General features: G+C 33.3%; 1 protein-coding gene across 2 annotated transcripts; it reads right to left on the bottom strand.

Annotated features, from left to right (window-relative positions):
- Window positions 1-1,585: 1,585 nt before the first annotated feature.
- LOC104898527 (uncharacterized) lies at window positions 1,586-5,211 on the bottom strand. Of its 2 annotated transcripts, XM_010685621.3 has the most exons (5): window positions 4,867-5,211; window positions 4,653-4,784; window positions 3,700-3,864; window positions 2,273-2,578; window positions 1,586-1,966 (listed from the first exon to the last, which is right to left on the bottom strand). In XM_010685621.3, the coding sequence occupies exons 1-5, from the start codon at window positions 5,149-5,151 to the stop codon at window positions 1,826-1,828; spliced, it is 1,029 nt and encodes a 342-aa protein (XP_010683923.1). In that variant the 5' UTR covers window positions 5,152-5,211; the 3' UTR covers window positions 1,586-1,825. The 2 variants fall into 2 exon arrangements, with proteins under 2 accessions (XP_010683923.1, XP_048500917.1); XM_048644960.1 differs by lacking the exon at window positions 3,700-3,864.
- Window positions 5,212-17,307: the final 12,096 nt, after the last annotated feature.

Raw genomic sequence — 17,307 nt, 5'->3', positions numbered from 1 at the left:
TTTCCAACAATTACAATGATTCTAATATTTGTTACTAAGTTACAACAACTAGAGTAAGTATGAGATTATTTAAAAACTCAAGTACTAACATAAACACTATAATTAGAAAATCGAGTGATTCTTAGTGTTTGTTATGTTTCCCAATGGATGTATTATACACTTTATAATACGTGTTATATTAGAGTATATGCACAAAAAACAGAAAATATATATGTAAATTAAGTAAAATATAATAGTATAACTTAAATAATGGTTAACTAAAAAACTGTACCGAAGAAACGGTTAACCGCTTAGACGGTAACGGGTCTAAACGATTACGGTTACGACTACGGCTCACAAAAAGAGCGAAGCAAAACTTTCGGTTACCGAACTAAAATGTTGTTTCGGAACAGTTAACCACTCATGAGCACCCCTATATATACCTTTGGGATTCCGTTGCGACCTAGAAGCCCAAAATGGATCTATATGTGATCACCATTATGTTTCCTCATTTGTTGTAACAGCAAACCAGGTGAAGATATTATTAGTTTTTAGGACTTATCGAAACACGTTGGTTTTATCATGGTCGGCTGAAGTAGGGGTGCTTATCAGTCAAGTAGAGTTTGAAGTCTTGTTAGCTCGGCTCGTGTTCATTTAGATTTATTTAAACTCGAGCAGAGTTCGAAACTTGACGAACTGAGTTGTGACAAAGCGAAGCAAGCTTGACCTAATATTATGTTTAGTTTACTCCTCTACTTAATATTTCTTTTTCGAATATTTTGTTTATTCAGTTTATTCTATGATAATAAAACTATTAACTTATTGTTGTGCAATATCTAGAGTAAATAAATAAATAAATATATATATATATATATATATATATATATATATATATATATATATATATATATATATATAATATATATATATATATATATATATATATATATATATACATCCATAATACATTATTTTCATATGTAAAAAGGAATCTATTCCGTTCACGAGATTTTCGAGCCGAACTTGTCATAACTCAGCTCGGCTATTCCGTTCATGAGGAAAAGATTAACGTCAGTAAGGAGGCACCAACGAGTTGTACGAAGCTTGAACCGTATCTACATCATGATAAACCGTTATACACAATGAAGACATAGTTCAAGCACAATTTTACCCTTCGCAAAAATGACACATTGTTGGTCTATATAACCAAACAAAAACTCATATGGTTTGTGTATGCTTAGATTTTCTCAACTTATTAGAATAAGTTTTAGTAAAAAAACAGATTAAATTTAGCAAAAATGAATTAAATTTAGCAAAAATAAATTCAGTATAAATAAGTTTAGCAAAAATAACTTTAGTAAAAATAAGTTTAGCAAAAATAAATTCAGTAAAAATAAGTTCAACAAAAATAACTTATGTTCAGCAAAAATAATCAAACATAGGTTGGGTTCAACAAAAATCTACTTTAAGTTTAAGCAAAAATTAGTTAACTTGAGCAAAAATAAGTTTAGTTTAGTAAAGATAAATTAAGCAAAAATAAGTTCAGTAAAAATAAAATCAGCAAGAATCAGTTAAATTCAGTAAAAATAAGTTAAACAAAAATCAGTTGAAGAGAACACAACCTTATATTAAGGCATGTGTTTACTGAACATTAGAATTTTAACTCGAGGATTATCGCCTCCTCTGGGTCTACAAGTGAAAGACCCAGCTCAAGTTTCATGTACAGTGTAGAAAACACAGCAACAAGGGCAACAAGCAACAACACCCTCGAAGGCAATTACACGGTTACTAATTAGTACTACAGCAGCATAGCAATTTAGTGCAACTGCGGAGTATACTCCGTAAATTAGTACTTTATGTAGCCTGAATTCTTCAACCAAGGAAGCACCTCTTCTAAGCCATCCTTCAAGCTCCTTGGGTTATAACCCAACTCATTCTTTGCTTTTCCACATGAATATGCCCATTGATGCCGCAATACAGCTACAGTCTGCAGCAAATTTTAACCACATAAACGTCACGACTTTGTGGTTTTCATAAAACAAAAGGGAAAATCTAAGAGCCATGGAATTAGACCAGGCATATGAAACATCATAGAACTGCTTTCAAATAAATTACACGACAGGGCGGCAAGCAGTGCCAAGACAAGTAAGACGCAATAATCATAACCAGTTCAGAAACATGCATCTTATTGCCTGCTATGAACTTCTGGTTTTAGGTCATGCATTCGAAATTAATCAAGCAGATGAAGAGTTGGTGCCCGCTATGTTGCTAAAAACTGGGAGTAATAACATACCGGGGGACTGAGCAATGGCAACTTTCCGGTAATCCGTGCAAAAAGAACTGAAATCCATCCATAAGCCTCTATCACCCACATGGGAATACTCCAATGTGGCTTACTCGTGTTGGTAAGGACAGCTGCAGCATCAAAAACATACTTGAATGATGCATTGTCTCCTGTAAGCAAATATCGTTCACCCAAACGACCTTTTTCCATAGCTGCTATGTGTCCCTCCACCACATCATCAACATAACTAAAAGAAAATCTGTCATTTCCATGTCCAATATAACCAGGTAGCCTCCAATTAAACCGCTCAATTAGCTGTCACACACACAATAAAGTTAGCCAATCTCCAAAATTAGATATGAAACATAGATATTAGCGCTCACTTAGCTGACAGGCAAAATAAAGATGAAGTGGGGCAATCTCCAAAGAATATACACATCAAATGCATGCTCGGGTTGGGGTAATGCATTAAGGGAGTAATAGAAGAAAAGACAAAGAGAATGAAGTATTAATTGTTTTAGAAGGGGAGTATTCTCATTTTCATTTTGGGGTAATAGTTACCCACAACCCCCCTAGGATAATGTATTACCCCAAAAGGAGAGTAATAGTTCCCCTCAATCTTTCCTTCAATGCATTATCTATATGACTATATCATACTACCACATCAATTCATCTTCAACTATCATAATTTTGATTCCATTATCCCCTTAATGCAATAACCACAACACTTAAATCTACATATACCAAGAAACAGAATATTAGAGCAAGCACCACCACCAGCAAACACCAGATGTATCCTGAATGTGACAAAAGATTCCCAGCTCCCATAATAAGGTAGCAACAATATCAACTAAAAAGTTCAGTGAGGTGTTTGCTAGTTTCATGGTTTTGTCTGGATAATCATCCACAACGTACTAAAAAAACCATAAGCAACGCTGAGTCTCATGCACATGATATCAAAGATTGGAAAAACAAGATCAATGTGAAAATATAAACTCCAGGAGTCTAGTGCCCATTTTATATGACTAACCAAACCATATGAACTGCACCTTCTATACAATATGTTAAATTCTTTGGCTCCACGAAACCATATGCAAAAGCACTAGACTCAGGTCTCAGAAGTCCACCTCCCCCCCCCCTGCCCCCAACGCAACATGAAGAAAAAGGAAAAGGGGGAAAATCTATATAAACATCCTCCCATCGCTCCTTTCTCTAGGCAAATTCAGGAACTCACAAGCAAAGGAAAAAGCTCGATCAGGAAGTAGTCAAGTATAGCAAACTTATGCAAGCAATTATGATCAATAATTGGAGTAACTAGACCCGATGTCATTAGATGATCAATGATTTGAAAGCTAAGATCTAATGATGAAGTAACATACTAAATATCATGTAAAGATTATAATGGCCCTCTCCCTCTCTCTCAGTCAATCACTCACCAATTTAGCTACTACATTTCCAGCAGTAAGCTTGCCAGGACCGTAGATAACTCCGGGATAAACTAATACAATCGGAACCCCGTCTGATGCAGCTTGTACTGCTATTGCATCAGCTTCAACCTTTGATTTCTCATATTCAGTACAAAAAAAATTCTTATGGTGTACCTTTGAGAAAATAAACAAAACAAAAGAGAATTTCTTAAATCCCAAGTTATACCGAAATCAAATCATCAATTAAAAACAACATACTACATATGACATGCAACACTATTTATGTTCTCAGCAAAAGTAATTTAAGTAAAATTAGCTTGCAACAAGATTTGAACCCTTGACCTCTTACTATTATACTAATAACACAATTACCATCTCAACCAACTTTTAGTCATGCTTTTAAGTGTCTACATTATTATATTTGTAGAGTTTAAATGTTGAGTTTTGCTTAATATATTTTAATGGGAATGGGAAACAATGTATATCAAGTTCGAAAAACAATACCAAGCTGGAACAACGCCCAGGCCCAAATACTAGGTAGAGTCTAAAAAAAAACTGAACCAAACGGACTCTAAATCAGAATGTACTGAAATTTTTTGTTCAAAAGACTTTTTGGTGGTATATTCAATACAAAAAATTCATTACAAAAGGTAGTATATAAAAACCCAACATATGACCAACTTATTGGTATACTCCCTCCATTCTGAAATAAATAAAATGTTTATCTGCGAGAGCTCTCACAACAAAGAAAGTAGCGTTTAATTTATTTCAAAACGGAGGAAGCATAATTATCGTGATATTTTTTTTTGTTCCAATACACAACTCTATTGATTAAATATACTACTTGTTTCAATCGATACGTTACTTATATTGATGATCGGAAAAAAAAAATGAATAGAACAAAAAAATGTACAGAACAGTTCTGAATTGCCCAAAGCTCAATCAATAAATCAAACATTTACCTGATTGTCATCGGCAATGACGCCGCCATCAGTAGGTCCGAGAGCGAAAAACGACGACGTATAAATTATCTTCTGAACCGTGTTACTATCTCTATAAGCTTGAATTACATTTTTCAACCCTCCAACATTAACCTGCAAAAAAAGTCAACACAAATTAATTTTTTTTTTTCCTTTGAGATAAAAAAAGGAAAAAAAAAGGTTGATCAATAATTACATTGAAGAAAGAAGAGGAATGAGGAAGCCAAGGCTCAACAAGGGCAGCAGAATGGATGATGACGTGGCAACCGGAAAGAGCGGAGTGAAGGGTAGAAATGTCATTTACATCGCCGAATGAGAGTTGGAAGTTGGGAGAAGAAGGAGAAGGAAGAGAAGAGAGGTTGCTAGTATGGCGGACAAAAGCACGGACTGAGTAGCCATTGTTGAGTAAAGTATGGCAGAGTTTACTGCCTAAGTAACCTGATGCTCCTGTCACCAATACTTTTTTTTCATTTCTCTCCATGTCTAATTTTGTTCACGCCAACCACGAACTCTCGAAAGTGAGATTCATCTAGAGGTCAACATCAACGACCAAGCGGTTGTTTTTTTTAAGTAGATATTCATTTAGAAAGTATTGTGTCAGACCGTCTGACCATAATCTTTTGTGGGACGACTTTCAGTTGGTTTTAAATTTTTTTTCAGTTGGTTTCAATTTTTTTTAGTTGGTTTCAATTTTTTTCAGTTGGTTTCAAATTTTTTTCAATTGGTTTCAATTTTTGTTCAGTTGGTTTTAATTTTTTTTCAGTTGGATGTAAATTACCTCTAAATGAAAGTAAGTTACCTTTAAATGAAAGTAACTTGGATTCTTAGTTTTATTATTCTTTCAATTAACAAATAACTAAAATTAAAAAAAAAAATAAACATTAACCTCTGCTTTCCTCTCACTTTCTCCTTCTTCTTCATTCCACATCAATGGCATCTTGCTCCTACCCACCACAAATACTAGACCGTGAAGGTGAGATCGATTTCTCTCTCCTCTACAACAATGGCTTGCCACCAGTCGGATCTTTCTCTCTTGAACGTCCACCATCGACACAAAGGTGGCGGAGGAAGAAGATGAAGAAGGAGCAGCAGCGCGGCGGCTGCGGAGGAAGAAGATGAAGAAGGAGCAGCGGTGCCGTTCTCGCGGCTTCGTCCGACGAAACATATTGGGTCAGACGGTCTGACCCAGTACTTTCACTTATTAATATGAACTAGCTTTTAACCCGTGCAAAATGCACGGGAGGTTTTATATAGATATGATTTGGTCCCTGCATTATCTATGTGTTGCATTTTGTTTATTAAGTAGTGTTTTTATTCCAATTTATCTAATTCATAATTATTAGAATCCAAGTATTTAAAGTTGAAAGATTATAAAATGTGAAATTATATATCACGATATTTGTTACAACATTTTAGAGTTTGAAAATCTTATAATTGTGATATATAAATTGATAAATGCGTTATGAAACAAAAAACACATCAACATGCACAGGAAGTTTTTTGTTTTATAATTTTAATATTTTAGGATGGTCTTGTAAAATTATAGTTTGAATATTAGCTCGTGATTTAAAGTTTTATAAATAATATCGTGTATTAAGAATACATTTTAAAATCGGTTTTAGACTTGTGCCACTTGCACGGAAAGTTTTTGTTTTAATAAATTTAAGGTTTTACATTATCTCTCCTAAAATCATGGTGGAAGTATTTAACTCGTTAATCTATAAAAATGATAATATAAAAATTAAGAATATAAAAAATGAGACATACATATAAGTTTGAAAAAGTAAATTTTAATTTCTATTCCTATATACAGGTTTTCTAAAGTATGAGTGGTCAACTATAGGAAATCAATGGTTGAATTCATGATTATTTACTTACATAAAAGAAAAAAAAATTCAATACTTTTGACACATTATTATCAATTTCAATGATTATAGTCAATGCTTTTAGACTTTAAGAACTCATGAGATAATTCTATCTAAATTTTAAAATTAATGACATGTGTTTTAAATTTTATGATTGTATCGAGAGTATTAAATGTGGATATGACCCGTATGTTATATAGTTATGATTTTTTTAAAATGGCCTTGATATTTGAAAATTTTGCTCATACTTTTAAACTGGCAATATAAAATACTTTTTACATGTTTCCATCAATGTTATTGACTATATCATCCGTGTTTTAGACTTTGAGAACTACATTAGAACAATTCTATCTAAATTGTAAAACTAATAACTTGTGATTTAAATTTTATAATCTTGTGTTTAAGATAATTAAAACTTGGTACGTTGAATAGTTACAATTTTAGGGAGAAGTGTTTGTTGTTGTAATGATTACTTAGCTTGTGTTCAATCAATATTCTTTTATTGAGAATAATTAAAATTGCCTTATGATCGTACATTATACAGTCATGGTTTAAAGATGTATGGATTATATTATACAATGAATATTAACTACAGATTTTCATAACTATATAATAATACTATCTAGTATTGCAAGTTGTTCCGATATAAACATATAATATAATTTTCAGTTATCAAAAGATTTATGCATAATATGATGTAACTGATAATTTTTAGCAAGAAATCGTAGTGATTTGATTGCGCTTTTTAATAGTATTTTATTGAAAAACGTGAAAAATAAATAAATGGTGACATATGATTTTCGTTTTAAAAAAATTTTTTGAAAAAAAATAGATAGAAAACTGAATCATTTCCAAAAAAAAAATTCAAAGTCCTTTTTCAATTTTGAATTTCAAATTTCAACAATTGTAAAAATTACAGCTAAAAATAAAAATATTAGCTGGTGATTTAAATTTTATGATCTTGTATTTAGAATACTCGAAAATTAGCTTGCAACCCATGTGTTGAACTATGACTTATGAATTCATGTTATATCCATGTTATATTGTACAATGTCAACGATCCTGGAGCATTTACTAACAATGTTATATGAACAACTTTTTAGTGCTCGCAAAGGTAATATAATAGTGTTATATCCTTGTTATATCGTACAACATATATTATGGTAATAACTAATAATTAAAGATGTAATATAATTTTGGAAATAGTTTCATTTTTCTTTGCTCAAGTTAAAGATTTTTTTTAAAATCTCTATTCTCTTCACGTGGCTAAAATAATTTTTGCTTTTAGATAAATATATAGATTACTCATACTTTTAAAATAATGTTTGCTTGAAATAGTGACACTTCATTGTTTCAATACTTGGAGAAAATATTTTCTAAACTTTCCTTAAAAATAGTGTAGATATCATAATTTCATTCTAGGTCATCATACAAATTTGGTTTGGTCAAATTATCTATATATTTGCCTAATGAAATGTTTTTAAAAACATGGTCCAAAAAATTTTACCCTAATTTTATGTAATTAAGTTGTTAATCTTATTTTTTCTTTAAAAGTAAAGTCTTTCTACCCGCATGTACTATATAACTTTGAAGATACCAAATCATTTATAACTTAAAATGTACCATTTTCCCCCTTTTGTTTAAGTGACGTTATATTAATCGATGCAATGGATTAACGTATTATGATTTTTGTATTGATGGAGCAATGAACTCAGCAAATGGTATAGCAATATTTTATGATCATTTGAGACTGATGGACATAAAATCATACATGTAGTATTATGATTTTTGTATTGATGGAGCAAATGATTTAAGGATGATAACAAATAAATCTTCCAATCAAATTTCCTTAATTCTTGTACATAAATCTTTTATATGTCTATTTGCTTGATTTAAGGATGATTATAATACTCTTTCCTAATGAAGAGGATTGTAATTGATTTACTTAATATTCTTTCCTAGCTTTAAATATTATGGCATACGCCTTGAAGTAATATGCAAACACACATAAGCAATAGATTTCCTCCAATTTACACGTGGCATATGGATTGTGAGAAGGCATGAGAATTTGACATTTGGCGAATTAATTATGAGGGTGACACATAGGATTTATGTACCCAGCTTTATATAGATATATATATATATAGATTTACAAGATATTTATAATATAAGTTACAAATAAATATAAGGCAAAATTATAATCGTTGAGCAGAAATAATTTTTTTAAATACCTTTTTTAACATCGTTATTTGATGCAGCCTTATACGAGGGATTCCAATAATCTTATGTAATTTTGATTTAAAATTAAAATTAGAATTAATTCAACCTATTATAAGTGAAGTAATTACCGTCGTTTTTAATCGCGCACAAAATCGTATTAACAAAATTACGATCGTTACGCAAATTCTTCCACTTAATTTGAGCACAAGCTACTTCTACTTTATATTCCCTTCTCTCAATACTATATTTGAATAACAATAAACATATAACTAAGAAAAACAACAACTTTTGGAAGGACTTTTCAATATAATCTAAACCATCAATTTTCTTGCCTATGTTAACCCATTTTAAGTTCATAACTAGTTATTAGGCCCATACTATACCTCTAGTAAGTCAAATCTTCATTTATTAATATTATACTTTGAGATGAAAAGACAAAATATCACTTGATCTAGTGGTCAAAACTCTAGTATATAAACTTGAAGTCGCGGGATCAAACCCTTATTTTTTACTGTATGCAGATTACATGAAGTAAAACACTCTTAGGGAGAGCGTCACGTGTCAACTTTCCTTTTTTAGGAACGCTTTTAAATATATTAGGATGGATATATTAAAAATTAATAGTTTTGGTTATTTTGAGAAGCACTCCCTAAAGTTGGGATTATTTAATAATTAAGTTTCTCCGCCAGATAATGCTAACAAAAGAAAAAATTCCCACGTTGCATTCTTTTTCATAATACTATTTATATGTACCGTCTACGTCAAATACTTACGTAAAATGTTATTTTTTTAATTTGGTTTAGGTAAAACCGCGAATCCAACTATCGGTTACCTAAAATCGCTAATACAATTAGGGCGTGTTCGACACAAGCTTTTTAAGTAGCTTTTAGTCTCTTGACTCGATCAAAACACTAATTAAAAAAAATAGTAGTGTTTGGTAAGGTATTGGTGTAGGTAGCTTTTAGTGGTAGAAGTAGTGTTTTAGTACTGTTTGTCAAAATATATTTAAAAATGCGTTTAATAAAAAAAGACTAGCAAATGAGCTAGGCGCAGGAGGTCGAAACACTACTATTTTTATTTGTTATTGAATTTTATGAAATAATACTCTTATTTGCATTTATTAAAATATTTATTATAAATAATAAAAATATTTATTAAAAATAATAAATAAATAATTGGGCTTTTAAAATATTTTAAATGGACTCAAAATATTTTATGAGATTAAAATACAATTTATTATCATGAATAATTAATTAGGCTTTAGAACAATATTTCAAACACACTTTAAGTTGATTTTAGGTTGGCTCTTCGGATTGCTCTTCCATTGGGTAGCGCCAACTAATACCGGGGTATGTTTCATCATTGGACCCTTAAATGGGGAGACACGATTATGTGCCTACACCACCACTTTGGAACATGCAAGGTATGAACAAAACTTGTCGAAAGCGAAGACGATGGCTAACCACTCCTTTCCCATGGGGGTTTAGCTCCTTTGAGCCAAATCAAGTGTTTTGCTTAAGTAGTAGACACCATGTAGACTCTCTTCTTTCTTTTTCCCTAACTCATCTCCCACTGTGCTATCACTAGCATCACACACTAGTTTAAAAGCATGCTTCAATCTGAAGCCTGCACTATGGGAGCAGAAATTAGGGCCTTCTTTAGGGTCTCAAAAGCATGCATGCAATCATCATTAAATTCAAAATCAACATCTTTTTGAAGCAAATTAGATAGCGATTTTGAGATTTTTGAGTAATCTTTGATAAAGCGGCGATGGAAGATCGAAACCCGCATGTCCAACAAAAGATAGCACTCGCTTCTTCGAGGTTGAGGGAGGTAATTTGTCAATACCTCAATTTTGGTCCTATCAATCTCAATCCCTTTTTGAGAGATCTTATAACCAAAGACTATGTTCATCTTTTGACATCTCCCCAAAACCTTTTGGAGGTTAGATCGAAAAACGTCAAATATGAAAAAGTCATCCATGAAACCAATTGTCAATATTCAAGCATATCCAAAAAATGGCAGTCATAAACCTTTGAAAGGTGGAAGGAGTAATACACAATCCCAATGACATCCTTCGGTATATGAAGGAGCCTAATGGACATATGAATTTTGCCTTCTCTTATTTATTAGGGTAAATTGGAATTTGGAAGAACCCCGAATAACCATCTAAGAAACAAAAATGACATGGCCTGCCAATCTTTCAATCATTTGGTCAATAAAAGGGGGAGGAAAATGATCTTTACATGTGGCTTTGTTTAGATAACGATAATCAATACACATACGCTACCCGATTACCAACTTTGTGGAGATAATTTAACCTTTTGCATTTCGGATGACGGTCATTCCACCCTTTTTAGGAACAACTTGAACAGGGCTAATCCACCTAGTATCTGAGATAGTATAGATTATACCCACCTCAAAGAGTTCTTTCCTTTTTTTACCACCTCTTTCATGTGGGATTTTGCCTTCTTTGAGGCTCAATAGAGGAGGCTTGATCATCATCCAATTGAATTTGATGCATATAAAATGTAAGATTTCCACCCTTGAGATCATCAAGTGTATACCCGATGGCACTTCGATGTTGTTTTAAAATACAAATAAGTTCATCAAGAGAAGTACCATTCAGTGTAGAATTGAAAATCACAGGATAAGTCTCATTGTCTACAAGAAAATCATATTTTAAAGAAAGGGAGAGAGGTTTCAACTCACATTTATAAAGCTTTCAATACCTCAACATTGCATGATTAGGTTGATAGATAGGTGCTTTTTCCATAGCTTGCTTGATTTGCTGAGCTTCACCTTCCTTCTCTTGTTCCTCCCATAAAAGCACATCTTTAAGGGGTTTCCCTTGCTTTAATATAAGCCCTTAGTCTTAGCATTTCTTGCTCAAGGGAATTAATACAATGCATGCACTTTCTCCATAATAGGGGCTTTCATGCTTTTATTAAATGAGAATTCCATCTTCTCCACCCCGGTCGTCAATGTCGTGTCATCTATCTTCATATCTACAAGCACCCTGGTTGTTTTCAAGAAAGGTCTCCCAAGATGAGTGGTACTTGAGAGTCCTCTTCCATCTTTATCACAGCTAAATCACAAGGAATGAAGACTCTTCCAACTCTCCAACGGGGACCTTAAATGAATGATCCGTCAATTGTATCACTCTTCTAGTTGGTTTGAGCTTAAAGTTGAGCTTTCTTGCAATGGAGAGTGGCATAAGGCTAAGACTTGCCTCAAGTCGACCAATGCTCTTTTTGGCCCCAAGTATCTCATTCTCAAGGGTATAGAGAAGGAATCTGAATCTTCAAGCTTTTTAGGAAGCTTTTTTCGGAGAACTAAACTAACTTCGACGGTATGAGAAACAATCACACTTTTTTCAAGCTTACACTTGTCAAAGAGAAGCTTTTTAAGAAAGTTGACATACGTGGGCATTTGTGATATAGCTTAAAGAAAGGAATATATATATATATATATATATATATATATATATATATATATATTATTATATATATATGTGTGTGTGCGTGCGTGCGTGCGTGCGGCGTGCTGCGTGCGTGCGTGCGTGCGTGCGTGCGTGCGTGCGTGCGTGCGTGTGTGTGTGTGTGTGTGTAAGGTGTTCTGTCTTAGCATTAATGATATACCCATTAAAAGTCTCTGCTAGGTTGCTAGTTATTGTGTCAGCTTTTGTTTTTGTGCTTATGGAAGCTCTGCAAAAACACTTGGTCTAACGCCCCGACTTTGCATACATCCTTGTTAAGTGAACTAATCAAGATTAGCAGCGGAAAACCTTAACTTAGTTGGCGCGTTACCGCCGTACTTTCCCCTAGAGGAAAATACAAGGTAGCATTTAACATTAACTTACGTGGTCATTACTTTGATTTTCCACTCCTGATCAAAATACCTTAATAATAGTTTAATATTCTCTAGAAATTTCGGCAGAGTTTCCTTTGTAAACTGGACAACCCAAAATGGGAAAAATGCTTGAAAAATCTGCTACAATTAAAATATTCCCAAATCCTTAACTCAACGCTTCCGCGGAGTACAGCTAAAGTGAAACATGAGCAACATTCCTCATCCAACACTAGTTTAAAACTAACTCATTATTATCTAATACAAAGTGGAACGTCCTCGCCTCAAAAGAAACATAAAACCAACATAGCTGAACTCTTAGCACGTGACTGCTTCTACCTTAGAAAAGGTGCTCCATAACTCCAATCTGAAATCATTGTAACACTGCCACCCACCAAGTGACAGGCCACAGTAGTGACAAAACAAAACATTTGACACATATCAGCACAACGCTGAGTACTAACCCATAAAACATTCTTAAGACATTCTTTGGTGTCTACGACTCTCATGTAATCATCATCATGTTCACATCGTTCCTAACCATATTACAACCACATAGCAACGTTAATATCGATGCACAACTTAATACATCTTTATTCTTTCATTCATTCATCTTTTAATTGATACAAACTTCTACACTTTAGTCAAACTTAACATGGAAGAATCACATAACTATCTTCAATCCTTTCTATAAGTATTTAGTACAATTCATTATGACTTTCATATATCGACTCCTTATCAGGAATTTAAGATAACATGATAATGTTCTAAGACTTTGTTGCCTCGATGTTTTCCTAGCAACTCATAACAATACATATAACTTACTACAATTAATATCATGCCTCATATTGTAGCTTAGTTAATGTCCACATTCTATATAACAAGAGAACATGTATTTAACATAAAGAAGGGTATCATAACCATACATTGTATTGGTAATTGTTCGGAAATATTATCAGAAAACGTCATCGTTGAATATACAGAGCATTAACATTCTCATATGATCATTTTGGTCCGTGTTCATTCGTATATCACATAATTCCTCCACCTATAACTTACCCATTTTCCAGTTCAGTTCATAATGCCAAGCCAGCAGAACAATCCACTTTTACAAACTTGCATATATTCATATTTCCGAACAACACCCATAAATCATGGTGACCATATTTCATTAGTCATAACATCATCATTCATAATATACATGGACATCTTAAATCATAACATATTTTATCATGCCATATAAAACTCGTAGCACATAATCATAGCATCACAAGTATCATCACAACATCATATATCACACCCAAGCATATCATTCACATAACTTAGACGGGCATGCATAGATGCTAGACATAAAGGTTACACATACCATACACCATTCTTAAACATATACTTTGAGAATCACCCATGATGTCATTGATCATTATATGCATAAGTCATCACATATCTTTCACTTCATACATCGATAACATAGTGTGTGAAAATCATAACACATAATTGCATTCATAATCACATTTTCGTACATCAGAGTCATCACACTTCATGGTATCATAACATATAAGAAGCATCATATCATAAGCTTTATCCTTATCTTTCCGTCTTATTTACATTGGTAACTTGGCAAGTATCACATATCACATATAGGGACATCTCCCCAAGCACATATAGAAAGACGGCCACAACATAAGTGACTCTTTTGGTGTCCACATACTTGCCAAGAACCATCTTCCACTTTACTTTATCATGTTTCGTCCCTTTTACATATCATAATTACATTATATCATTGTAATCATAATCATGAAACATCATTAACATCATAGTGTCATCATAATCATATTTTCATAACATCATGATCATCATACCACATAGCCTCAAAATCATTTGATAAACATCATTTACATAGCAAGTATTTCATATCAGAGTCATACTTCCTATACTTTCAGTTCGTTTTAGAATAACATAACGTATACATTTGTACAATTCGGATATCTATAAGAATATCTCATAACTTTAAATACTTTCTAGCATACATAGCACAAATGTCATCCTACTTTCATATCATTTCGAAAACCACAAGCATACATTGGCACAATCAGAATTTCATGAGCACACGTCATAGTAACATTGCATATCCCAATATCCATTGCAAATAGAAGTCATACTATTTCCAATATCATCATTAATAATGACCTTAACAAACTTACAATCCCTAATTAGAATTCTCATCTTATATTATGTATGACATATTCCCACAATTCAATAAACTACCACCGGCAACAATATTCAAACAACTTTCATAAATAGCATATTCAAAACCACGAACATAACTTCATTAATATATTGATCCGTTTATAAGGTATGCCATTTTCTAACAACATTAAAATCAAGAAAGATAGATTGCCTCTCACGAGCACTTCACATTTCAGTTCCTTAATTATTTGATGTTAAAATGCCATCAACATTGATTGATGAAAATTATTATCTACATAAACCATTTATAACCATTTCCTATACTAAAATTATTTAGTATAGCATAACTTAATTATGAGAATAAAGTAGCCAATTAAAAGAATTAGACTAAGTATCTTAATTAAAAATAATTAAATCAATTTAGTCTTCCATTAGTCCAACAAGTCAAAGAATAAAATAAACTAGGTAGTTTAATTAGGGAAATCAGTTTCAGTTAAACTCTAATAGCCCAACAATTTAACTAAGTGGCTCATCTAACATTATAAGAATCAGATTTGAGTCCAAAAGGTATGCATGCAACAATGGAATAGAGTTGGTTTGACTAATGTAAATCAAATTTTAGGCCCAACTTAGATTAATTAGTAATGGATAGTAATTGGGCTTGCATTTCTTAACATTTGAAAACAGATTCTAGAGTGTTAGCATTATAAGACTTGAAATCAGATTTTTAGAAGGGAAATGAAAGGAGGGAGGGGCTATAGTACCTCTGCTCACTTGGAGCAGGGACGAACAAGGTAGGGCAGGGCCTCCGGCGAACTCCAGCAAGCGACCGAATGGGAGGTCGGCGGCGACGGCAGCAGACCCGCGTCGGTCGTCGGTCTTTGGAGCTCGACAGCGGCGTAAAACAGAAGCAGCAACAGCGAACCGAGGCAGAGGAACGTGCGAAGGAAAGAGGAGAGAGAGGGAGTAGCGACGGCTGTGGGTCGCCGGCGAGTGTTGCGCAAGTGATCGGCGACTGAGACGCGACGCTAGAAGATGGTGGTGATGTGGGCCGGGAAAACCCGAAACAGAGGAGAGAGAGAGAGAGAGGAGAAGAGTTTTGTGAATTTTTGTGGGTTTGATTTCTAAATTTCAAAGCTTAGTTCTTATGTGTATATATAAGCAGATTTTTGGAGACAAAATGGAGGTGGAAAGATGATGAGTGGTGGTTCACCATAGGGGAGCTTAGAGTAGGGAACAAGATGGGAAGTAGGGGGAGGTGGTGGCCGGTTGTGTGTGGATTGGGAAGCTGAACATCAGCTCTCCTTTTCTTCCTTGTTTTCTTTGGTGACTAATGTCAAACCTTGACTCTTTTCAAGTTATTTTTAAGTTAACCTTGACTCCTATACTTCAACATTGGACCTTAACTACAAATCATTCACTCAAGATCATATAGTAAAAAGGTTTTCTTATTAAATCCATAAACTATGTTATAAAATACTTTATCATGATATAAATCACTTTCGCAATAACTAAAATAAATACATTTATTTTTAGGAAATAATCTTAACAATAATTATTTAGGAAAAATTTAGGGTGTAATTAAGCTAATAAACATAATTAGTAGCTAATAAAATCATATTAGAGTTCGGAATATTACACTTGGGGTTATAACTCTTAAAGGCTATGGCAGTTTCTTCATCAACTGAAGCCAATTCAGCAAGAGCATCATTGAAATTTGCCTCATTGAAGGCTTTAGCAATTTTTCAGAACTTAATGTGCCTTGCATAATGACTATGTTTAGCATCAGGAAGTATTGTAGAAACAACGTGTATATTTGCCTTAATGTATAAAACAATGACGTGCAATCAGTATAAAACAGGCTTAGTTTGAATGGTAGAAAACACACAAATGCATAAAAAAACAAAAGTGGAAAACTTACATGCCTAGTGCTCATCATACACTATGGTGATGTTTGCACCTTTAATTTGTCAAGCTCCAAACCTATTTGCAGATTGGATAAGAACCATTTCCAGCTCTCATACATCTGGTCATTACCATCTCTACCCACAACACTCATCAACTGACCACCTAAAAATGTCTTCAAAAAAATAGGCATCCACTCATATCACTCTTCTACACCCCTCCTTCCAGACTTCTACAGCCCCTTAAAACAAACATATAATCTCTTGAAAACATGTGGGCTTTTCTTGCTCATGGGATTAGTTACTAGCTCCAAATGAGTTCATGTTTAGAGTTCTTCAAAGCTTTTATGTATCTCCCCACTTTCTGGTAATGCTCTTGTATGGATCCGTGGAGCATAATGTGAGCATAATATTTCACTTTATTAGGCAAAATGCCTCTTGATGATAACCTTGTAGGCTCTTCTCATAATCTCTATAAAGGCATGGCTTTGAAGACTTTAATAAGCTTCTCATCTAGCCACGTGCATTTGAGTTGCCTATTCTTCTTCATTTCTCGATTACACTTGTGCTCACTTAACACATTTTTAACACATATGTTGCTCTCCTAGAATC

Source organism: Beta vulgaris, chromosome 1, assembly GCF_026745355.1.
Source record: "Beta vulgaris subsp. vulgaris cultivar EL10 chromosome 1, EL10.2, whole genome shotgun sequence".
Classification (NCBI taxonomy): domain Eukaryota; kingdom Viridiplantae; phylum Streptophyta; class Magnoliopsida; order Caryophyllales; family Amaranthaceae; genus Beta; species Beta vulgaris.
Note: the sequence above shows the minus strand (reverse complement) of the source record. Positions and strands in the feature narration are given on the sequence as shown.